General features: G+C 48.5%; 2 protein-coding genes across 2 annotated transcripts in view; both read left to right on the plus strand.

The window, feature by feature from the left end:
• The first annotated feature begins 1684 nt into the window (after positions 1 to 1684).
• On the plus strand, positions 1685 to 6816 carry LOC125723792 (germinal-center associated nuclear protein-like). Its single transcript, XM_049000575.1, has 10 exons — positions 1685 to 1748; positions 4109 to 4262; positions 4473 to 4737; positions 4890 to 4987; positions 5054 to 5444; positions 5548 to 5799; positions 5883 to 6012; positions 6201 to 6380; positions 6476 to 6626; positions 6721 to 6816. Exons 2-10 carry the CDS (start codon positions 4170 to 4172, stop codon positions 6805 to 6807), a joined length of 1647 nt encoding a protein of 548 aa, XP_048856532.1. The 5' UTR covers positions 1685 to 1748; positions 4109 to 4169; the 3' UTR covers positions 6808 to 6816.
• Positions 6817 to 8128: 1312 nt separating this feature from the next.
• The window catches only part of LOC125723785 (germinal-center associated nuclear protein-like), a 63602-nt gene continuing 48132 nt past the window's right edge, over positions 8129 to 23598 (plus strand). Inside the window, exons 1-17 of the mRNA XM_049000530.1 lie at positions 8129 to 8285; positions 8367 to 8596; positions 8711 to 8792; positions 8915 to 9053; positions 9432 to 9634; positions 9723 to 9862; positions 9959 to 10156; positions 10236 to 10504; positions 10586 to 10748; positions 10832 to 10986; positions 11106 to 11329; positions 11424 to 11620; positions 11712 to 11812; positions 11905 to 12036; positions 12120 to 12233; positions 12319 to 12471; positions 12554 to 12751. Coding sequence (XP_048856487.1) covers positions 8198 to 8285; positions 8367 to 8596; positions 8711 to 8792; positions 8915 to 9053; positions 9432 to 9634; positions 9723 to 9862; positions 9959 to 10156; positions 10236 to 10504; positions 10586 to 10748; positions 10832 to 10986; positions 11106 to 11329; positions 11424 to 11620; positions 11712 to 11812; positions 11905 to 12036; positions 12120 to 12233; positions 12319 to 12471; positions 12554 to 12751 — 2786 coding nt within the window. The 5' untranslated portion in view covers positions 8129 to 8197. The remainder of the gene's footprint in view (positions 8286 to 8366; positions 8597 to 8710; positions 8793 to 8914; positions 9054 to 9431; positions 9635 to 9722; positions 9863 to 9958; positions 10157 to 10235; positions 10505 to 10585; positions 10749 to 10831; positions 10987 to 11105; positions 11330 to 11423; positions 11621 to 11711; positions 11813 to 11904; positions 12037 to 12119; positions 12234 to 12318; positions 12472 to 12553; positions 12752 to 23598) is intronic.

A 23598-nucleotide genomic window follows, 5' to 3' on the forward strand; every position in this document is an offset into this window, starting at 1 on the left:
GCACTGCCCAATTATAACGACAATTTAATGACATAATTTGGTAACTATATCGGATAAACCAATTCTACTGTCAGAACTCATCTTCTAGGTATTTTAATACTATTATTTAAATATCTGATTTAACATCTGATGTATCACCTTTTAATCAAAAGGCTGTACTCCACAGTACAGGTCTGTCAAGTAAGCATGTGAATTCACTGAATAAACTGAAGACATGCTGAACACAAAATAGATCAGAACGTGATCTAAAATGTACTTAACCTGGAACACTGAACAGGTTCCTGCACACTAACATAAACAGAAAATTGACCTCAAGAGTGACACATATTGGTGGCCACCAAATCATGTCCTTTTCTTAGCACATCATGAGTCGAGAAAGAACATTTCTTTTATACCTGGCTTCATCACCTAAGAGACAGTTACTCAAGGTGTTAAGCAATGCCATTGCAATAACAGTCAGTCAATGATTCACAGTAGTTGCCCATGGCTTAAAATGCGTAAATTAAAGCTGTACCAAGATGTAACTGACACAATTACAATAAAATCTTAAAATCCTAACATCCTCAGACTTTTGGGCTTTTATTCGGTTAAGTGTATTGTATGGTATTGATGTGCTCCTACATACACAAAGCTAAAAATGCCCAGGAGTCCATAGTGGGAACACAATAATGTCCTTCCTCTCTGCATCATTCTGAAATGGAGATCAATATTTTACATGAAGTACTCTTACACTAGTTCTAAATAATAATCACCCAGGAAAATTTGTACTTACAGGAAGGGATTGAAGTGGCTCACAGTTGTAGGGAGGAAGCCAAGTCCGGGTGACAATGTACCTTGTCCCGGCATGGTAGTGTGCACCGCCGTATAATTTTGTCTGTAAGCAAAAATATACTAGTATAAATCAACTGAATGAAATTATATTTAAGCAATTTATTCCATACTGATAGCATGCATATGAAAAAGGTCTAAGTAAAATATTAAAAGCCTCTAAAATAAACTGAAAACCTGAGACAAACCACAGAGATCAACAAACGATGTTTATTAAAAACAATGCTTATTACTATCTACTTGTCATGTTGGTGAAATTATTAAAAGAATTTGTTATAAAGATTATCGAAAATATGTAGTAAAAATCAAACTCACTGCGCATGAAATCGGATGCAACATACCTTGAAAAAGCAAAGCCGCTTTTAAACGGGGATCCATGTTTACAATTTGGTTTATAAAACAATGTTCCTTTTAATGTAATGGCAACTGTAATATCAGAAAACACAATACAAAGTGTAAGGATTACTGCGCCTACGGCTTCTAACTAAATACACGTAACTGTCAGATGGTTAATAAGACTTTGCAGCAAAACGAGTAAAAATACATTTTTTTTTTTAAAGTAAACATTAAACGTTTTCATGGAAAGCCAGCTCTATATGACAAGTGCTAAAACAGCTCGTCAAGCAACATAACGTTAGACTCAAATATTGTGTGCACACGATATTATTTTTATATGTTTGTCGCGTCGCTTAACTTACTTCAGGTTCGAAGACTTAGTCCAGACTCTCTCTTGGTACAAACACAGTGTAGATCGCGTGTTTCCTGTGGAGCTCCATTTTACGGCGTAAAGATTAGCCCCACTTTACGTTCTTAAAGATCACGTGTTTCCTGTGGAGCTGACATATTTCCTGTGGAGTTCCACTCTACAGTCTTCTGCAGCTGGACCCTCTTGAAAACATCCGAGAATTTCCCCACTCAAAGTAAGTGTAAACAAAATGGCTGGAAAACGGCATCTGCGCCGAGGGTTCCCGAGTGGTTCCGAATCGACAATCGTCGATGTGGAATGCACGGGAAATTCAAATTTCGTCATTCTTGGGCGTTTTCCATGCGATTTTTACGAAATAAAAATTTTTAAAAAATTCGGGTCGGAGGCATTTCGGCGGGTCGGGAGGGGACGAGAACCAATTTTTTTTTAAGTGGCCTAAAGGAAGGGGGAGAACTCAGTACTAACCGGAGCGTGCATCGCCTGGCACTTATCGGGACTCAGTGTTGGTCTCCTGCCTGGACTGAAAGGGGCTCCCCAGTCTGTGTGTGAAGGTGGGTGATGATGGCACGTCCGATTGTGAATAGCTTTGCAGCTGCTGATGCATTTTAATCATTAGAGGGACTTGTGAAGAAGGAGGTGCCGCCTATTAATGTTGCTTGCTTATGGCGTTATGAGCCCTGAGTGTGCATCGGTCAGAATGCATCAGTCCGTCGTTCCACCAGCCTTTATTAACAAGAGCAACTTGCTTTCGTGGGGATATACGTGTGGTTCTGCAACAACCAAATTGAACTCCCGGTAAACATCACACACCGCCAAATAACAGCAATTATCTCGTTCCGGAATGATAAATTAACAGCCTTTTATATTTAAACAATATTTAAATGAGTTAGCACAATAGCTCTGCAGCCGACTTAGCATGGGCTGACTGCACTAAGAACGCAATGTTATGCCATCCTTCATAAATAAGGTATTTAAACATACTTAAAATGCAGAACTTAAATCATAAACATAATAAAGGATTACAGTTAAGGGAGCAAACGTTAACCAAATACAAACGTACGGCTCTTGGACTGAACAAGTATGGAAGATTATAAGCACAAAAATTCAAATGGCAATTCATTTTGCAATTGTCAATTCAATATTCAATCAGAGCATGCATTTCTCATTTCAATATTTAATCTGTGCATGTAATTTGAAAATACATTCTGCAATCGGCATTTCAATGTGCAAAGTGCTTATGAAATCCTTAATTCATTTAAAAATATTTTGAATAACAAATAGAATAACAAATCACTGAATTGCATTTCGTATTACCATGGGCTTGTTGCCTCTTTATTCAAATGGCAATGGCGTCCCCGGGAATTGCATTGCATGTTCGGGAGAAAACTCAATTTGCAATTCCCAACTGTCAGACCGCTCATCAAGGTGGACCTTCATTAACGACGTCACTTCCTTGTGCCCTCAATGGCCACCACAGGTATCTCGATGGCATGTCTCCCCAATCTGCGTGTAACCAACTGCGTGACTTGATGTAACGCCTGAACTACATTAGTTTGCACCCTTCTCGTATCAAGTCCAGTTAAGATTGTAAGTTCCTCTACCCTCTGTGACAACACAAACGACCTATCAAACGCATCTACTGCTGATACCCGATTAATTTCCATGTCATCTGCTAAGGCAGAAATATTTACTGCAAGCTCTTCTGCTGCCATTACTCATTCTAACTAAATGAACAAATCCGTTGAATGCTAACGAGGCCCTAAACAAGGAAGTGACGTCGTTAATGAAGGTCCACCTTTACTGCTAGTACAAATAAAGTATTAATTGTTAACAACTGTTAACTGTTAATGCTGCAGCAGCATGCTCTTTATAAACAGGCTTAAAAACACAGCCTGTACACAATTAGCAAAATGTGAAAGGGTCAGTCCGTGCCAAATCAACCAATGTCCAGAAAAGTTCCATGCGCATCATTCCTGATTTTGATGAAAACTTGGTATTTTGATCCTTATAGAGAACACTGAAAATTCCCCAAGTTTTATTGAAAAATTCAGATGCAGTCCAAAGTGAACCAAAAACTGATTTTTGCAAGTCCATAGCTTTGAAGTGCTTCCCGTGAGCTTAATTTTAATGCCAGATTCTGAAAGAGCAGGGAAAAGTATACCAGGAGAGCAATTTTCAGCTCTCTAGCATGCTTAGAAGCGAACATATGGTCTCTTGAAAACCCTTACAAATTACATGCGTGATTCGTGAGTGCAAAAAAGGGGCGTGGCACCCAAATTTGAAAGGGCCATAACTTTGGACTGCATCAGAATTTTTCAATAAAACTTGGGGAATTTTCAGTGTTCTCTATAAGGATCAAATTTTAAATACCAAGTTTTCATCAAAACCAGGAATGATGCCCATGGAGCCCCTGGTTGATTTGGCATGGACTGACCCGAAAGATCATGAAAGAGATGCCAGTGTTGCTAACCAGTAAGTGGGGGAACTGGGTGTCGTTCGGGGAGGGATTGGGTGTTAGTTGGGTTTAGAGGTCCTGGAGCTTACATTTGTGCCCCCCTCCCATCTCTGATGCAGGATTTTGACAGAATGGCTGGAGTCCAAATTCGGTAACTCGGAGAAGCAAGAAAACAGGGAGATGGTCCCCAACGGACACATGCAAACCTTGAGCATCAGCAGCGGCCTGCGGAGCGTGGGGGAGCGCATGCACACAGTGCACGTGTGTGTGAAGGTGTGGCAGATGGGGGGGAACTTGCCGATGAATATCGACAGGCTTCATGCCCCTGTGTTGCATGTTCTGTCATTAATGTTAGTCTAGCATAGCTTAACATAGCCTAGCATAGTCTGGCACTATGTGATATTAGCAGGTCCTGTGGTAACACAGATGTTTGCGAAGGGTGCAAGTGCAGGAAGTGAGGCCATGTTTCTCACTGTGGGTCAGGTGGCCCGCGGGCCCCTCAGCGAGGAAGGCCAGTTGGCATTGGAGAAGCGGAAGGGGCTGATGGGCATGGGCGCCCTGCTGATGCTGCTGCCCTCGGCAGTCAGTCCCGGGGCTGATGAGGAAGACGGGGACATCTTCCTGTTATCCGCCCTGCTGCAACTCCGGCAGATCCAGCAGGCTAATGCCTGGCCACAGGCCCTTCCTCTGGTGGTGGTGGTCCCAGGGCAGGCTGGGCACAGGGCCAGCGATGAACGGCTAGAGGAAGGTGTGACACTAACCGTGTCTATGACAACAGGTGTCGCGTGGGATTCGCTTACTTTACTTATAGCATTTCTCTTGAGGCTATGTTTACGTATGCAGAGCTAATACAGTTGGTTTGTTCCTCCTGTCTGACCATCGGTTTCCTTTCCCTGTAAGACCTGATGCTTCAGACACTCATTGAGGAAGGTTTGATTTCAGAGTACATGTTCGTCCATATCCCCGAGACCACGAACGAACCCCAAGGATCCGAGCAGGTGAGTGTGCATGTTGTCGCTGACCTCGGTAAGATTGAACCATCCCATTGACTATCATCCCCGCAGATCCGCCATGCCGTCAGGTGGCTCGCTGCCCGCTCCACGGCACCAGCCCGGCTCGTCTCGCAGACGTTGGTGCAGGTTGTGGAGGCCGGGCTCTGCCGCGAGTTTGCTAGTAGGCTTCACCGTGATCGGAGGGACCGTGACATGGCGGGACTGCCCTCCCAGGGCCCTGCACCCGTCATCGGCCTCTACAACACTGTCCTGGCTTTCTTGGCTGGCCTTGTGTCGTCCCCGAGTCTGGCTGGCCTCTCCTGGCCCGTGGCAGAGTTCTCGGTGCCAGGGGGTGGTGACTGCCTACCACATCTGCTCTGGAACTCGGCTGAGCACCTGGAGTGGCTCCAGGGGGCAGTCCTGAGCCTGCGGCTGCCCGACTGGCCGCTGCCAGCCGTGGGGGGTATGTCCATGCCTCAGATTTGGAATTCGGACTTCTTGCTAAGTGGCTGCTTCTTAGTCTGTTTCCTTAAATTTCTGCTGCTGCCACCGCTCCCCCCACCCAGCTCCTTGGAGCCAGCTGGTTGCCTCCATCTTCCAGTACGTATCTCAAATCCCATGGTCCCGCCACAGCCAGCCACTCCTTATGTCCCAGTTGGAGAACCTTTTGGAGAGGCTGCGTCAGGACTGTGTGGGCCGAGGTGGGGGGCCGGACAAGGAGCCCACTTTCTGGGAGGTGCCCTGGGACGAAATTGTCATGCTCTGTGTAGAGCACCAACTCCGGGACTGGAACCCTCCTGGGTGCCCCGTGAGTGAAGGTGAGGGGGGTGGGGTGGGTCTGACGTTTGGGGGGGCCTACTGGGGATGCCATGCAGGTGTGAACCTATCCCACCATCTTCAGATGTCATCAGTGACGACGGAGAAATCCCGGTGTATTTCCTGAGCGATGGGCTGCAGGGCTTCATACCGCCGTCCTGCTGGGTGGATGCCGTAAAGCAGACGCACAGGGACAAGCAGCAGGGGAAGGCAGGGTAAGAGCCAGCCAGCCATGTAAATCTAACACATTCCAGATAGACTGTTAACAGTGACCTGCAGATTTAATGAATATTATTTACTATTAAATGGAAGAAGAGGGAAAGCCATCAGCTTCCAGTCTTGCTCATATCCCCAAGAGTGGTGTACAATACTGGCTTCTTATCCAAAGTCTCTGCCATTGCAGGTGTCACCAGAGCATGTGGCCTCATCCTCGACTGGCCAGGCCACGTCTTCAACAGAAGCTGTTTCACAGCATGGTTGAGGACCCTGAGTCCGGATCCGGTGTTGCCCCTGTTTTGGATGCTGCCTCCAGCCCCCAGGACCTCCTGGCTCGCATTGAGGAGGAGAAAGAACAGAGCCGCAGGTCTGACAGAGAACAGACATGCTACACACGTGTACTCTCTCATGTGAGTTGTGGCATAAACATTGAGCCATTTCCTGTTTGACTTGGATCTGCAGGTTCGAGGACCAGCTGCGTACCTGGCTTGACGTCGAGTCCCTGGGCCCTTCCTCTTCCTCCTCACCACTTTTCTTGCCTTCTTCGTTACTGTCTGTACCGGAGATCGTAGTGCCCTCCCCAAAGATGGCTGCCGCACCTGCACTTGCCCTGGTATTGACCCTGTGCCTACACAGTTGCTCACATTTTAAAACCCCAAGTACCCTGTGCTCATCAGTTGAGACTGTTTCTGTGCCCATTTTTGTAGCAGAAGGAGCGCAGTGTCCGCAGTGACCAGGCCAGGGGAGCTGCCAGTTTGTATATTTCCGCAGATGTGACACAGGCGCGGATATAATCTCCCAGGCCGAAGGACGCCGAAATCTACCGCGCTGTAAGAACTCTGTTTCGACTTTTGAAGGCCGTATTTTTGGGATTTTTACACAATGAATCCGTCTGGGCTTTTCGGCAGAACACAAGGCGGAGCGTTTCAGTCTCCGCGCGCCCCGACCTCGGGGCTCTTTTCCTTCGGCCAGCAGAACGCCCCTTTCGTGCAGCCGCCTGCCCTCGGCCAGGGCACCGGCCAGACCTCGCTCTTCAGTACATCGTCTGCCTTCGGCCAGACCGGATCCCTTTTCGGGCAGCCTGGCGGGACGGCGTCTGGACAGGCCCCGACCTTCGGCATGCCCGGTTCTGGGAGTCAGACCCCGTCGTTTGTACAGAGCGACACCAGGTTCGGCCCGCCGCCCTCCTTCGGGCAGCCGGCCGGGGTCGGTCAGAGCTCTGTCTTTAACCAGAACTCGGCTTTTCCCCAGACCTCTGCCTTCGGACAGACCGGCGGATTTGCTCAGCACACACCCGGCTTCGGCGGCTCTAACGCTATCTCCGCCTCCTCTGTTCCCCCCTCCTCGGGGTCTAGTCAACCACTGAGATTCGGACAGTTGTCCACAGGGTCTTCTTCGGTATTCTCCCCTGGAAGCGTTCAGGGCCGCGGATTTAGCACCTCAGAGTTCAGCTTCAAGCCGTCAGACGCAGCTGTGTTCAAACCTATTTATAGCGCCAGTCCTGAACCGGCTGTGTCCGAGTCTTTTGGTTCCAGCCCATCCAGCACCACCGCTACCAGTATGGACAGCAGTGGGCCTGCTCCTGCTGCCTCTGAGTTCCTTTCTGGAGCATTAGGTTTTAGCTTCTCACAGCCCATCGCAGTGTCCAGCAGCATCCAGCAGCATCCTCCCCACCAAAGATGCACATCCCAGCACCACCCAGGAGTTCAGCTTCTCGAAACCAGCAGCACCCTCCGTTGGTGCTGGCAGTGGCCTGGGTGGGGGGACCTCCCAGGCCGCCTCTGTCTCCAGGTACTCTGCCTCTAGCCTCCATGAGCCCCGGCCACTGTTTGGTGCTGTCAGCTTTGGTCCGCTAAAACCCAAGACTGACGCTGGGGTTGTGTCTGGTGAGGTCCGTGGGGGGGGGGCGGTGAGGGGGAGAATGCAGGGGAGGCAGCGGCTAAGGGTACCAAGCGGAAGGAGGAGATGGTGGAGCATTTATCAGAGGAGCCCCAAGTTGGTGCTGACTCCGCCCCCAGGCACCCTCCCAAGAGGCCCCTGGTCCGGGGCCGGGGGCCTGTCAGCAGCATCTTTCGCAGTGCCTTGACCAGCATCCTGAAGACACCGGCCCTACAGACCCGGCGAGAGCCGAAGAGGAGTGAGGAGCCACAGCCAGACTGGGGGGAGGCGGAGCACCAGGGTTCGATGGCACCGACCACCAGCCACTCACCCTCAACGCCGCCAAGGTCACAGGCCCCAACCCGGGAGGTCCTTGAGAGGGCGGAGGAGTTGGGTGAGTACTCCCAGGAAGAAGCACATTGGGTTCGAAGCCAAGTATAGTCTGAAAAACTGAACTCTGTGACACTTGCCACAGATCCCGAAACTGAGGCAGCATCAACAGTGAGACGTGCCCGCCGCCTGGACAGCACAGACAGCCTGGGGGGGATGTCACCCTCCGAAGCCATGGTGCTCCAATGCAAGAACATTCCAGCCAGTCTTAACAGCAAGGACATCCTGGGGGAACATTTCCGCCAGTTCGGACGTGTGCAGCGGATCTTCTGCAGGCCCCAGAAGAACCTGGCCATAGTGCACTTCCACGACCATGTGAGCAATGGCTTTGCACACCTTTGGGGGGGGGGCTTGGTCGCTGTACTCATTAGGCTGTGGTCTCGTCCATGATCTCCCGGGCTTTCCTCACTGACCTTTGGTATCTTTCAGGCTTCTGCTGCCAAAGCCAAGAAGAAGGGCAAACTGCTGCGCAGGCATGAGCTCACCATCTTCTGGCAGAGGAAGAAGCAGAGTGAGTGACTATTACGGTGCTCTCTATCTGTGCATCGAGCCAGGGCGGGGTCTTTGTGACTCGTTGCAGCCTTTCATTCCCATGTCAGCTGTTTCGATGAACTGGTTCTGTGTGTCTCTTAGGTCCAGGAGAGAAGGGCCAAAGGCCTCCAGATGACCCTGATCCTCAGAGCCAGGCAGGAGGCTTTGAGTCAGCCCCTGTCTGCAAAGCCCTCTCCAAATCCACCTCCGGCTGGTCCTCCAGCTCATCCCTATCCAGAGGGTAATCTTGTCTTTAAATCATCATCTTACCGTAAGAGTAAATAACTCAATTTTACAATAAGATGGCCGGGTCTTTATTAAATTTAGTTAGGGAAGAAAATCACCTTTTTGAAACCCAATGCAAGTTCTTTAAAAAAAAAAAAAAATCTGGATCACTCTGGTTTTTTATTATGTATACATTTTGTTTGTTTTTTTTCCAAGCAGCTTGAGTTATGTTAGGTCATCTGGTAATGAAACTCTTTACCTCAGGCTTGGATTCGTGACATTAAAGTCAAACTGAGTTCTTTGGCTGCTATGCCCCCTACTGGCCAGGTGTTCAAAGGAGCCCAGGTTTTGCCAGCTTTTAGAAGCTCTTCAGCCTTTGGTCTGTCCCTCTCAGGTCACCAGCCAAGAAACCCCTGGCGACAAAGGCCCTGCAGTTTGAGAGTGAGCCGCAGATGGAGCCCAGCCCAGACGGCCTCGAATCCGAACATCTAGCCAGCAGCCTCCCCTCTCCCCTCTTCCACCTGATTGGCCAGGTAGCTGAAACCGCAGAGGAGAAGTATCGTCTGCTAGAGCAGCGGGACAAGATCCTGCGACAGGGTAGGTCCCCCTAGGGTCACGTTGCTGAGCCACCCCCCCCTCCCACCCCAAAGTGAATCGCCAGCTGACACGGTCTCCTCTGGCACAGCTCGGCCCAAGAGGACCGACCTGGATCTGTCCAAGGTGTTTGTGGGTACGTGTCCTGACATGTGTCCGGAGAAGGAGCGTTACATGAGGGAGACCCGGAACCAACTGAGCTCTTTTGAGGTCATCCCCAACACGGAGAAGGTATCACCACCCCTGCCCCTCTTTCCTAATGCTTCCCCCTCCCCGCCATGAATTGACAGACCACAGGCTGCAAATCACCCTCTGCACCCCACGCAGGTGGACCACACTGCTGCCATTAAGGAGTACAGCAGGTCCTCTGCTGACCAGGAGGAGCCCCTCCCCCATGAACTGCGGCCCCTTACTGTGCTGAACATGACCATGAACTACCTGGTTACCCAGGTCATGGACCAGGGTGAGGACAACTACCGTGACTGGTATGACTTTGTGTGGAACCGCACACGAGGTATCCGGAAGGTGAGCAACATTAGTCCGTGTCTCATTATTCCTGTGCCCTGCGGGCCTCGCCCTGATCCTTTTTCTGGGCCATCTGCAGGATATCACTCAGCAGCACCTGTGCGACCCGCTTACGGTGTCCCTTATTGAAAAGTGCGCCCGCTTCCACATCCACTGCGCACACCACCTGTGCCAGGAGCCCATGATGTCCTTTGATGCTAAGATCAACAATGAAAACCTGACCAAATGCCTGCAGAGCCTCAAGGAGATGTACCAGGACCTGGCCAGCAAGAACATCTACTGCCCTCATGAGGCAGAGTTTCGGCAGTACAGCGTGCTCCTGAAGCTCAATGATGGAGACATCCTCCGGTGGGTGGCTGGCCGGCAGTCGGTGTCCCGTGTCACCGTGGCACCTCTCCAGCTGACATTTCATTCCCTCCCTACCTGCAGGGAGGTGCAGCAATTCCGGGCGGAGCTCCGAAACTCTCCGGAGGTGAAGTTTGCCGTCCAGGCCTTTGCCGCTGTCAACAGCAACAACTTCGTGAGGTTCTTCAAGCTGGTCAAGGTGGCCTCGTATCTGGCTGGTTGCATCTTGCACCGCTACTTCGACCAGGTGGGGGAGCCGTTGCTCCGCTCCCTACATCCTCATCAGCCCCAATACCTCACTTACCTGGACCGCTCTGGTGCCCCCTACAGGTGCGCCGTGAGGCTCTGCGGGCCCTGAATGTGGCCTACAGCTCCCGTGGTTCCACCACATTCCCGGTCGAAGACCTGGTCCGGATGCTCATGTTCCAGAATGCCGGCGAGGCTTCGGACCTCGCGCTGCAGTATGGGCTCGCGGTCGATGCAGGGTAAGGCTGGGCTGTGCTTCGTTGTCCCTTTTGTGTTGGGGGCAGGGTGGCTTATCTCTGATGGGGGTGCTAATCTATGATGGGTGGTATATTTTATTGAAGCTCTGCCCTCCCCCTAGCATGGTGGAGCTAAGCCGGACAGCGTACCAGGAGCCTGAGATCCAGCCACGTCCAAAGCGCTCTGTGGCCATCGCAAGGAAGCGGGAGGTGCTGGTGGGCCAAGTGGTCAACGGCGCGCCACTGCCCAACCCACCCCAACACACACCCGTCAACAGCTTTGACAGCCGCAACAAGTACCGTGGGGATGGGCAGCCAGCGGAGGCAGGCAGTGTGCCCAGGGCTGGTGCGTCTGCACTCCACCTTCCGCTAACTGTTACGCTTCGTCCACCTTCTGGCCTCTGATTGTAATTTTGTCATTTTTCCTGCCCACGCTGTAGCAGCCTCCCCTCAGAGGCCCCCCATTGAGCTGGATGCGCGGGCCCTCCAGCACCGATCCAAGATGCCGAGCGACCCAGCGGAGTCAGCTGGCCTCCCTGGTAGAGAGGAGAGTGGAGCACTTGGGGCATCTCCGTCGGAGGCACCACCAGTCGCCCCACCTACGCCTCCCCCACCGGAGCCCGTTTACACAGAGCAGGTGATAGATTGCTCATTGCTGCGTGTCAACCCAGTAGCAGTGTGTTGGTATTGCCATAGTAATGACAAATAACCCCCCCCCCCCCTTGCAGGACATCGCCACGGAGGTAGAGGCCATGCTGGAGGAGGTAGTGCAGGCCGAGGTGGCTGACGTGGCTGCCACCGGAGCCGAGTACATCTCTGCTGCACTCAGGTAGGAGCGTGAGCCAGATAGGGAGCAGTGGCCTCTAGAGGGTTGTCACACTCAACCAACACCAGTTTGGTGATGTGGATGGGTTGTTGCAGCATGTGCAACGGCCAGGTGGAGGCAGTGCTGAGTGAGGTGGTGGAGCAGATGCTGCGGGAGGTTTCTGCTGCCGAGATCCAGGCAGAGAGGGAGCATATCGCTGAGGAGAAGCGCAGGATGGAGGAAGCCAGGTAGGCCTCACCTGTCTGGGCTGGGGAGGAGGGGTGGGTGCATTTTGAGGGGATGTGCCATCTGATGGGCCTGTCTCTGTCAGGAGAAAGCAGGAACACGAGGAGCTCCTGGCCCGGCTCAGCAAGACACTGTGTGCCGAGATCACACAGGAGGTGCTGCGCGACTGCATCGTGGAGACTGCCTCAACAGAGATCAGGTACTGGTGAGCCAAGGGGGATCAGAGGTCATAGAGAGTGTTCAGATAACTGTATATAGGCTGAACGCATGCCCCTTCGTGCCAGGCGTGCCCAAGAAGAGCAGGCAAAATGTGTGGCTCGCAGCTCACAAGACGTGTGTGAGGTACTGCTGGAGGAGACGCTGTGTGGTGAGCTCACCCTGCTGGCCCAAGACGTCCTGGAAGCAGAGCTTCTGAGTATACGCAGGTTCATCAAAAGGTAAGGGGCAGTGGTAAGGGGACCAGATATTTTGCCCACATGCTCGCCGACAACCGGGCTTCACCCTGTGCATGTGTTGCAGGTGGCGTGATGTGGTGGCCGTGCGCAGGCAGCTGAAGCGACAGATGCGTGATTTTCCTGCTGCCCCTGGCTGTGTGGACCCCCGCTTCAGGCTGCAGGCCTTGGCCCCCAGTGCCCCCCCCTCACCCTGCCTGGACAGGCTGGCCCGGGGCGTGGTCAACCTGGGGCACGCTGGGGACCTCTCTGTTTCCTGCACCAGGTACATCTCTCACAGCATAATAATGCTGACATAATATTCATAATAGAGGTGCACCGATCCCACTTTTTCAGTGCCAATATAATCCTGATACCTGAACATAAGGTATTGGCTGATTATGAGTATGATCCAGTACCAAAGCTCTTTTTTTTTTTCCAAGCTAGTAAATACAAATGGAAAAGAAGTTTTAATTAGCCCACAAGAAACATACATAAGATACTGTTCCACCTCTTTTGTGCATCTTGTATTGAGCATTTTTGAGACATTTTGCAGTTGTTTGAATATCTTCACAAGTACACCCAAGTGGCATGCGTCACTTTTCACTGTGATAGCAGCACCTCGTGTATCAAGCTATAGCGAGTGCGCAAAACAGCCCAAGCTGGCTTCCAAATCCATCGCTTTTTTTCATATTACTTGCATTGCTGTAATTGAGTGCACTATTAGTGGGATTTTCCACTGAATGTTACTTTGTTTTTACAAAGATCGCAAATCGCTGTGCTACTGGTTGTTTCAAGCATAAAATTCTTCCAGGTTTTAGACATGTTAGTTTGCTTCGCAAGCATGCAAGTTGCATTTGCTACCATCACCTGATCCTTCCACTACAAAGGACATGCACATGACGTCATAGCAGGGGAAGTCACTGCACTCACACACACTGAGTGTCAAAAAACCGAGGAAGCGTTAACGTTCAGCTTGAATGCCACAAAAAATAAAAAAGGGGGGAAAGCTGTTGTGCGATTTGATTGTACCACTCAGTATAAGAAGAAATAGACTGGCAATAACTAAATAATTATTGAACATGGATCGGTCACATGTGGCCGATGTCCGATCCGTCTGATTAGGTATCTTGAATATTGGATCGGGGCACCTCTGCTGAATTAGACAGTACTTCCCAAAATGACTTCCGTCCTGTCCGTTTATTTTGCTGGCCATTGATTTGCTATAGTGTTAAGTGTACCGATGCTGACACTCTGCTGCCTTCTGCAGGTTGGCGAAGATGCGAAGGGAAACCGAGCATCAGATGAAGGTCCACTTGTTCTACCAGCAGCTCCTGAGGTATGGTGCTACTGTAGAGTAGCTGTTAGCCATCCATCACTCTCCATGTGCTCATCTACATCTCCATCCACTTCAGCGAATCTGGGGGCCACTGGACCTGCTCAGTCTGGTGGCAGCAAGCGTCTCGAACCCATCTGACACAATCTTCTGGAAGGCAGCCCTCTTGTTGCCAAGTGATCATGAAAGAGATGCCAGTGTTGCTAACCAGTAAGTGGGGGAACTGGGTGTCGTTCGGGGAGGGATTGGGTGTTAGTTGGGTTTAGAGGTCCTGGAGCTTACATTTGTGCCCCCCTCCCATCTCTGATGCAGGATTTTGACAGAATGGCTGGAGTCCAAATTCGGTAACTCGGAGAAGCAAGAACACAGGGAGATGGTCCCCAACGGACACATGCAAACCTTGAGCATCAGCAGCGGCCTGCGGAGCGTGGGGGAGCGCATGCACACAGTGCACGTGTGTGTGAAGGTGTGGCAGATAGGGGGGAACTTGCCGATGAATATCCAATCCCAATCCCTCCCCTGTGTTGCATGTTCTGTCATTAATGTTAGTCTAGCATAGCTTAACATAGCCTAGCATAGTCTGGCACTATGTGATATTAGCAGGTCCTGTGGTAACACAGATGTTTGCGAAGGGTGCAAGTGCAGGAAGTGAGGCCATGTTTCTCACTGTGGGTCAGGTGGCCCGCGGGCCCCTCAGCGAGGAAGGCCAGTTGGCATTGGAGAAGCGGAAGGGGCTGATGGGCATGGGCGCCCTGCTGATGCTGCTGCCCTCGGCAGTCAGTCCCGGGGCTGATGAGGAAGACGGGGACATCTTCCTGTTAGCCGCCCTGCTGCAGCTCCGGCAGATCCAGCAGGCTAATGCCTGGCCACAGGCCCTTCCTCTGGTGGTGGTGGTCCCAGGGCAGGCTGGGCACAGGGCCAGCGATGAACGGCTAGAGGAAGGTGTGACACTAACCGTGTCTATGACAACAGGTGTCGCGTGGGATTCGCTTACTTTACTTATAGCATTTCTCTTGAGGCTATGTTTACGTATGCAGAGCTAATACAGTTGGTTTGTTCCTCCTGTCTGACCATCGGTTTCCTTTCCCTGTAAGACCTGATGCTTCAGACACTCATTGAGGAAGGTTTGATTTCAGAGTACATGTTCGTCCATATCCCCGAGACCACGAACGAACCCCAAGGATCCGAGCAGGTGAGTGTGCATGTTGTCGCTGACCTCGGTAAGATTGAACCATCCCATTGACTATCACCCCCGTATCCCCGCAGATCCGCCATGCCGTCAGGTGGCTCGCTGCCCGCTCCACGGCACCAGCCCGGCTCGTCTCGCAGACGTTGGTGCAGGTTGTGGAGGCCGGGCTCTGCCGCGAGTTTGCTGGTAGGCTTCACCGTGATCGGAGGGACCGTGACATGGCGGGACTGCCCTCCCAGGGCCCTGCACCCGTCATCGGCCTCTACAACACTGTCCTGGCTTTCTTGGCTGGCCTTGTGTCGTCCCCGAGTCTGGCTGGCCTCTCCTGGCCCGTGGCAGAGTTCTCGGTGCCAGGGGGTGGTGACTGCCTACCACATCTGCTCTGGAACTCGGCTGAGCACCTGGAGTGGCTCCAGGGGGCAGTCCTGAGCCTGCGGCTGCCCGACTGGCCGCTGCCAGCCGTGGGGGGTATGTCCATGCCTCAGATTCGGAATTCGGACTTCTTGCTAAGTGGCTGCTTCTTAGTCTGTTTCCTTAAATTTCTGCTGCTGCCACCGCTCCCCCCACCCAGCTCCTTGGAGCCAGCTGGTTGCCTCCATCTTCCAGTACGTATCTCAAATCCCATGGTCCCGCCACAGCCAGCCACTCCTTATGTCCCAGTTGGAGAACCTTTTGGAGAGGCTGCGTCAGGACTGTGTGGGCCGAGGTGGGGGGCCGGACAAGGAGCCCACTTTCTGGGAGGTGCCCTGGGACGAAATTGTCATGCTCTGTGTAGAGCACCAACTCCGGGACTGGAACCCTCCTGGGTGCCCCGTGAGTGAAGGTGAGGGGGGTGGGGTGGGTCTGACGTTTGGGGGGGCCTACTGGGGATGCCATGCAGGTGTGAACCTATCCCACCATCTTCAGATGTCATCAGTGACGACGGAGAAATCCCGGTGTATTTCCTGAGCGATGGGCTGCAGGGCTTCATACCGCCGTCCTGCTGGGTGGATGCCGTAAAGCAGACGCACAGGGACAAGCAGCAGGGGAAGGCAGGGTAAGAGCCAGCCAGCCATGTAAATCTAACACATTCCAGATAGACTGTTAACAGTGACCTGCAGATTTAATGAATATTATTTACTATTAAATGGAAGAAGAGGGAAAGCCATCAGCTTCCAGTCTTGCTCATATCCCCAAGAGTGGTGTACAATACTGGCTTCTTATCCAAAGTCTCTGCCATTGCAGGTGTCACCAGAGCATGTGGCCTCATCCTCGACTGGCCAGGCCACGTCTTCAACAGAAGCTGTTTCACAGCATGGTTGAGGACCCTGAGTCCGGATCCGGTGTTGCCCCTGTTTTGGATGCTGCCTCCAGCCCCCAGGACCTCCTGGCTCGCATTGAGGAGGAGAAAGAACAGAGCCGCAGGTCTGACAGAGAACAGACATGCTACACACGTGTACTCTCTCATGTGAGTTGTGGCATAAACATTGAGCCATTTCCTGTTTGACTTGGATCTGCAGGTTCGAGGACCAGCTGCGTACCTGGCTTGACGTCGAGTCCCTGGGCCCTTCCTCTTCCTCCTCACCACTTTTCTTGCCTTCTTCGTTACTGTCTGTACCGGAGATCGTAGTGCCCTCCCCAAAGATGGCTGCCCCACCTGCACTTGCCCTGGTATTGACCCTGTGCTACACAGTTGCTCACATTTTAAGACCCCAAGTACCCTGTGCTCATCAGTTGAGACTGTTTCTGTGCCCATTTTTGTAGCAGAAGGAGCGCAGTGTCCGCAGTGACCAGGCCAGGGGAGCTGCCAGTTCTATGGCGAGGCGTCTACAGGAGCTGGAGCAGCTGATCTCTGCAAGCCGGGAGGAGGAGCTCGCATGTGAGCTGAAGCTAAGCTGCCTTCTGGACATTGTTGATGACTGAGTGTCATGTGACCCACCTGATGTCTGCCGTTGACTGCCACAAGTTGTCTCTCTTATGCCTGATTTCTGCAGTATATTTAGTTGTGTGGTACTTGTGCATATATTGCTTTGAAGAGTATGATGTACAGTAATTTACACAACATTGGGAGTGTTGTAACTGGGGGAAAAACATGTCATAGGAAATGGACAGTTTTTTAGGGTTTTTTTTTTTGTGCAAATTTTAAATATTAAAATGTTATTGTATTTAGAAACCCATGGCTATTTCTTTGTTTTTTTTCCATCATGAAACTTTGTTTATTGTACTTTTAAATTGAATCACAATTTGCTGCAGAATCTTTAAAACCTGTGACGTTATTTGCCCATATTAGACACTCATACGTGGGGTTGTTACTGCTGTTTCTTTAACCTTGTGTATTGTTGGTCAAAATTAACAATTTAGGTAATATCTGCATTGTACACCATTGCAAAAGTATGTCTTTTTTTAGATTCTTAAAGAAATGTCATGCAGCTCAATTATATATTCATGTAATTGAACTGAAGATCACAGCAGTTCACTAAGCAGTCTGCCACTGAGTTCCTTTTATAAACTGGCTGGCTGGTTTTTAAGAAAATATGCCCGTGGATGCCCTACAGGTGGCAGCAGGGAGCCATCTGCATATGTACAGACAGTCTGCTGGTTAAGAATATTCGACTGACTTGATGTAGCTAAGATATTTTGCATTTAAAAGCAGATGGCCATAGATCCTATCATACTAATTTAGTTTAAAACTATTTTTAATATCAAACATATGCATTACTTTATGATGCTCATGAAAACATCACCCTGCTTTATTCTTTCGTGGGCTTGAGGTACAGTACTGTATGCAGTTATTTTTAATATTACTGTACTATAATGTTCTGTAGTATTACTCTTCTCACACCAATAAATTTGACTTTAAGACTGACTTAGGATGGATCTTCTATTCTGGGGACTTCCTGTATTCTGTATGATGTTCATTATGAACTGCTTCCTCTGATAGTTTTCTGCTTGTTGAAATAATGTCTACCTGCCCCTGCGCTCACTGTCATGTAATTCTGTTATGCACTTTTAAATGCAGGGAGCAGATAATCCCTCCCCCCCCCCTGCTGACTGTTCCAAATCATGGGTGCATGTTACAAGTGCGGAACATATTTTAACTTAGTACTAACTTAGCATCATATTTGATCTGATTCGACTGAATATCCCAGGTTTCCATCTCTCATGCATCTGGTGTGACGTGTTTTCAGACTCTCAGGCTGGCGCAAAGAAATCTTACGGCAAGTCTATTTTACACTAGTATAAACGTAAAATCAGCGACACCAAAGGCGTTAGAGTAGTTTGCAAAACCTACAGACTATTTAAAAGGTAACACAACTGTTGCATACGTTTTATATGCGTGTTATCTGGGTGTGCAGACTTGTGGCGAATTGAACGTCTCACTCCGGTCAGCTGAGCAAAGTTGGTAACCTTGGTATTGTGTGTAGGAGATTCGGTATAACTATAATTTCGTTCTCCATTTACATGCCGGAAGTGTCTTTAAGTGTTATGTAGTTTTGCCTGAAACGCAAAAATAAAACAAAGCAATTAAAGCCAAGCAGTTGCTCAAATTCTGCTGTAGCGATTGAAGAACTTTTGTCGGAAGTTGGATTCGAACCCACGCCTTACTTCAGAGAACAGAATACACCTTACTTTGAAAGGCCATTTAGGCTGCGTGGGAGGCTTGAGACCGCTCGGCCATGGGGCAGTTTCCAGTTGAACCCTAAAGAGTAGGTTAAGTCCAGCCTTGGCTTCCAAGCTGACGTTTTTCTACATATGTGCTTGTGTATCATGGACAGTAAGAGGGGGCAGGCAAGGAGAGAATTTCTCTCTTTGGGGATCAATAGAGTGTTGTTATTATAACGTCTAAAACGTATGATGGTCTGTCGATAAATCAATAACAATATGAATGAAGTCAATGTTTATCTAAAGAAATCAGAATTCAGGAAAAGCCAGGGGCCGGACCAAGTGTAGGGGGCGTGGCCAGAGACTGCCTGCTGACTGTTCCAAATCATGGGTGCATGTTACAAGTCCGGAACATATTTTAACTTAGTACTAACTTAGCATCATATTTGATCTGATTCGACTGAATATCCCAGGTTTCCATCTCTCATGCATCTGGTGTGACGTGTTTTCAGACTCTCAGGCTGGCGCAAAGAAATCTTACGGGAATTGAACGTCTCACTCCGGTCAGCTGAGCAAAGTTGGTAACCTTGGTATTGTGTGTAGGAGATTCGGTATAACTATAATTTCGTTCTCCATTTACATGCCGGAAGTGTCTTTAAAGGGGTACCACCCATCCAGTATAGTTATCACTGGGCTATCACAATGTCATCACAATACTAAAGACTGAAACAAAGCCGTGAGGTCAGACCCTCTGTATACAGCACACAGTCTCACCCTCACATCCTGTATGACCACATTTCTGCTGTTCACATGGCATTTCTCCAGCTTCCATTGCCCTGCAATGGACTGACCCATGAAGGTCTACCTCACTTTACACTTTGCCCATGTCTTGTGTGTATACCCTGTCCGATCCTAACGTGTATTTAGTGTGTGTAAATCTCTCACTGCATCTGCATTTCGCAGTTCAGCTTCTGACAACATTGTGTTTCCCATCTGTGTATTTGGGTTCGGTGCTTGTTGGGTGCCTGTCGTGGTCCTTCTATTTACAATTGTACGCGGGGCATGCTGGGATATGCGCCCCGCCGGTGTTACACTAGTATAAAAAAAGGAATCTGGTCGAGTTTGTTCATTGACCAAATTTTGTTTTTGTGAACCAAATTGTTTGTAGGCCAAAGCATTTGTGAACTGCAAGCACTACTGTACTAATGATAAATTGGTATGAAAAAATGGAGACAATTTCTGAGACACCAGAGCGATCCGTGTACTGTAATATTTATCTCATCAATAACACAGTAAAAATACACATTAGCGCCAATTCATCTTCTTTATTCATCATGAATATTTTAATTCATTAATGCAGGAGTCTGTGATAAATCGCTATCAGCATTTGGTTTATAATGGCCAATTAATGATAACTAAAAAGAAACAGAGAGACTGAAGACAGAACTTTCAACCATGATATGAGTACTGTTGCTGCATAATTTGTCCACCAGGGGTCACAGCGCAACCCCCATCTCGGCAAGATGGATGACTTGAAATACGTTTCTATATCAAGTTGAATTATTTTTATTTCTATAGCACATTTAAAAACAATCTATGTTGTGCCAAAGTGCTGTAGGTCAAAATAATATAAATATATAGTAAAAGTAGAGACATTGGCCAATGTTACACAAAAAATAATCAGAATCAGACTGTGGTTTATTGCCAAGTAGGTTGACCCTACAAGGAATTATTTTTGGTATAATGGTGCTCCATGGAAAAACAAGACTAAGCAACAACCAAGTTCAAAAAACAGTGCAAAAGTTATACAATAATCTAGTAATAAATATAAAATCACTATAAATGTTAAATACATGATGTGCAAAGCAGAATAGTCAGATTAAATAGATAAATAAAATGTGTTCCTGTGTGTGCAGGGTCAGTACAGAGATGCATCTAATAAGAAGCGGTGTAAGGCTGAATTAGCTCCGAGACGGACTGGGGACCTATGCCATGTATCGCCTTAGAAAGAAATAAGAAATCTTTAAACTGTATTCTCAGAAATTCTCAAAACTTAACAGGTAGCCAATGCAATGCAGCCAACACAGGGGAAATTTGGTGTCTATTTTTTGTTGAGAGCCTGGTAGCACCGTTTTGAACAAGGTGTAGTCAGAATAAAGATGCTTCTGGTAAACCTGGGTACAGAGAACGGCAGTAACCCAATCAGGATAAAAGCAGGAGTAACTCTCCAGGTCTTTGGCTGAAAGGTGTGGTTTAAGCCAGGCTATTGAACTCAGCTGACAGAAACACCCCTTCACAACAGCATTTATTTGTTTATCAAACTCAGTGATGAATCAAAGATGACACCAAGATTTTTAGTATGTGACTGGAAGTTTTCTGAATGAGGCCCTAATTGTTCTCTGAGATCATGAACAGTGACCAAAACTCATTACCTCTGTCTTGTTTTCATTAATCTGGACGAAAGTCATTGCTGTCCTGTTCTTAATATCCTCCAGACAGTTAGAAAGGGCCACCAGAGAGCAGCAGTCACCAGGTTTTAATGGCAGATAGAGCTGCGTATCACCAGCATAGCAATGATATTTTACATAATAACGTTCACAAATAGAGCCCAAAGGAAGCATGTATAGAGGGAATATGAGAGGGCCTGTATCACAGGACTGGATATGTTTACAAGTAAGGCCATAGTACTGAAGGGGTGTGGCCATCCCACACAGTGACAAGCCCATTCATTCACCTCATCTAGGCCTTTTACTAGGGATTTAAGGTCCTGATTTTCCTCTCAGACCCTAGAAAACACTGCCAGGCTCAGATTCCCGATCCCACATCCTGCTGAAGCCCTTCCCAAGATCAGACACTAGTTTTGTTTTCCTTGTTCTTATAGTAAAATGATGGTCTTTGACTTTTATACATCATCACTGTTCTGTTAATTACACATGACCTAATCTAAGTATTACACAAACCAAGCATAATTACTTAGAGATGTCATAAGATGGAAAATCCTTATTCAGTTAATTATTTTCCCCACAGGTGCTGACAGTGTGTCTACAGTGAAATGGGCCTGTGTACAGAGAAGATGATCTGTAACAATCCCATGTTCCTATGGTGACAGATATAAAACTCATGTGAAATACTGGTGCAGAGGGTATAATGTGAGGTCATGTACTCCCATAGTACACACTGACTCTCCACAGGAGGGTAAAGTGTGAGTCAGAGATGATCCTGACCAGCGAGTCTTCACTGTGACCATCAACAATCTGACAGCTGAGGACTCCGATCGGTACTGGTGTGGTGTGAAGATCAGTGGAGCCTCTCTGATCAGGTTAATCTGTCAGTCACTGATGGTAAGATGTCTGTACTGCAGACTGTAGCCGATGAGATGCACAGTATGTAACATGTCACTGAGTCAAAAAGGAAGGACCTTAACACAAACACTGATGGAAAAATGTTTTAATATTTTAAAAATCTGCATTTTAATTTAATTCAATATGATAAACGAGACTTGGAAGAAGTAACAGTGTCAGCTAAATCGGGCGACTTCATGAGGTTAAATATGATAAGCAATATGTTAAAAAATGTCAGTTTATTGGCCAAACATTTACATACAGTATGTATGTTGTAATGGGCTGACATTCATAAAACATTTCATTGCTGTGCAAGTCTTTGAGTGTTTTACCTGTGTGTTGAAGTCCTCCAGGGCTGTCAGTGGACAAACAGGAGGTGACGGGTGTGGATGGAGACAGTGTTACTATGGAAACAACAAAAGACAAAGGATGTGGTGTAAGATTGGGGGCTCCTGTGCATCAGAGAGATCAGTGAGTTTGCATGGGAGGCCTGTCCTGATCAGGGATGACACAGAAAATAAAACCTTCATTGTGACAATGAGTGGGCTGGAGAGGAAGGACACTGGCTGGCATTGGTGTGCTGCTGGAAACCTGCAGATTCCAGTTCATATAACTGTCAAACGTAAGTAATTGATTTAAATCTGCCTGTGAATCCTTTGTGCTTGAATATAAATAGATAAATACTAATTTTATTTTATTTTTGAAACCCAGCAGTTTCACTCACAAAGGGGTTTGTGCTTCTTTGTGAGGATATTTATCAGCTGTTGTGAAACAATTATTTATTGGGATTATTGTTTCAATGATAGTGGCACGGTGGTCCAGTAGGTGGCGCTGTTGCTTCACACCTCCATGTTCAGGGGTTTGAATCTGGCTTCTGCTCTTTCTGTGTGGAGTTTGCATGTTCTCTACATGCTGTGTGGGTTTCCTCCAACAATCCAAAAACACACAGTCAGCCTAATTGGTGTCTCTAATATAGAATGTGTGTCTTCTAGTTTATGATCAGTCTAATTGTGTGAAGACTGACTAACATGTCTGTAGGTGGTTTTTCATTGCAGCGTAGGCCAGTGTTACAGTTGTACTCTGTAATATCTGTTCCAGTGCTGCATCCATCCATTGTCTGAAACTGCTTGTCTAATTCAGGGTCCCTATGAGCGCAAGGCAGGGTACGTTCCATGACAGGGTGCCAACCCATTGCAGGACACACTCACACTCCATTCTCTCGCACAAGCACACCTACCGGCAATTTGACAACTCCAATTAGCCTCAGCATGTTTTTGGACTGTGGGGGGAAATCAGAGTACCTGGAGGAAACCCCACAATGACACGGGGAGAACATGCAAACTCCACACACACAGAACTCTGGTAGAGACTTGAGCACACGTGCCAGAGGTGTGAGGTGACATTGCAAACCACTGCACCACCGTGCCACCCTGCTACAATAAATACATTATAATATGTTAATAAAATCATTTATCTCACCTGTTCACTATCAGTGCCGTGGGATGTGAATACTTTGGTCATGACACTAATTCATTGTTCTCCATCTAATCATTTTCTCTGTAGAATACCTTTCATAATTTATATTTCAGTTTCAAGAGTGACCTTTTCTTAGTCTTTATTGACTAACAGAGCACTGCTTTTTATTAACGATCCTTTCTCCTGTTTCCACTGCTCTCCTTTTCTCT

Source organism: Brienomyrus brachyistius, unplaced genomic scaffold (genome assembly GCF_023856365.1).
Source record: "Brienomyrus brachyistius isolate T26 unplaced genomic scaffold, BBRACH_0.4 scaffold51, whole genome shotgun sequence".
NCBI lineage: Eukaryota > Metazoa > Chordata > Actinopteri > Osteoglossiformes > Mormyridae > Brienomyrus > Brienomyrus brachyistius.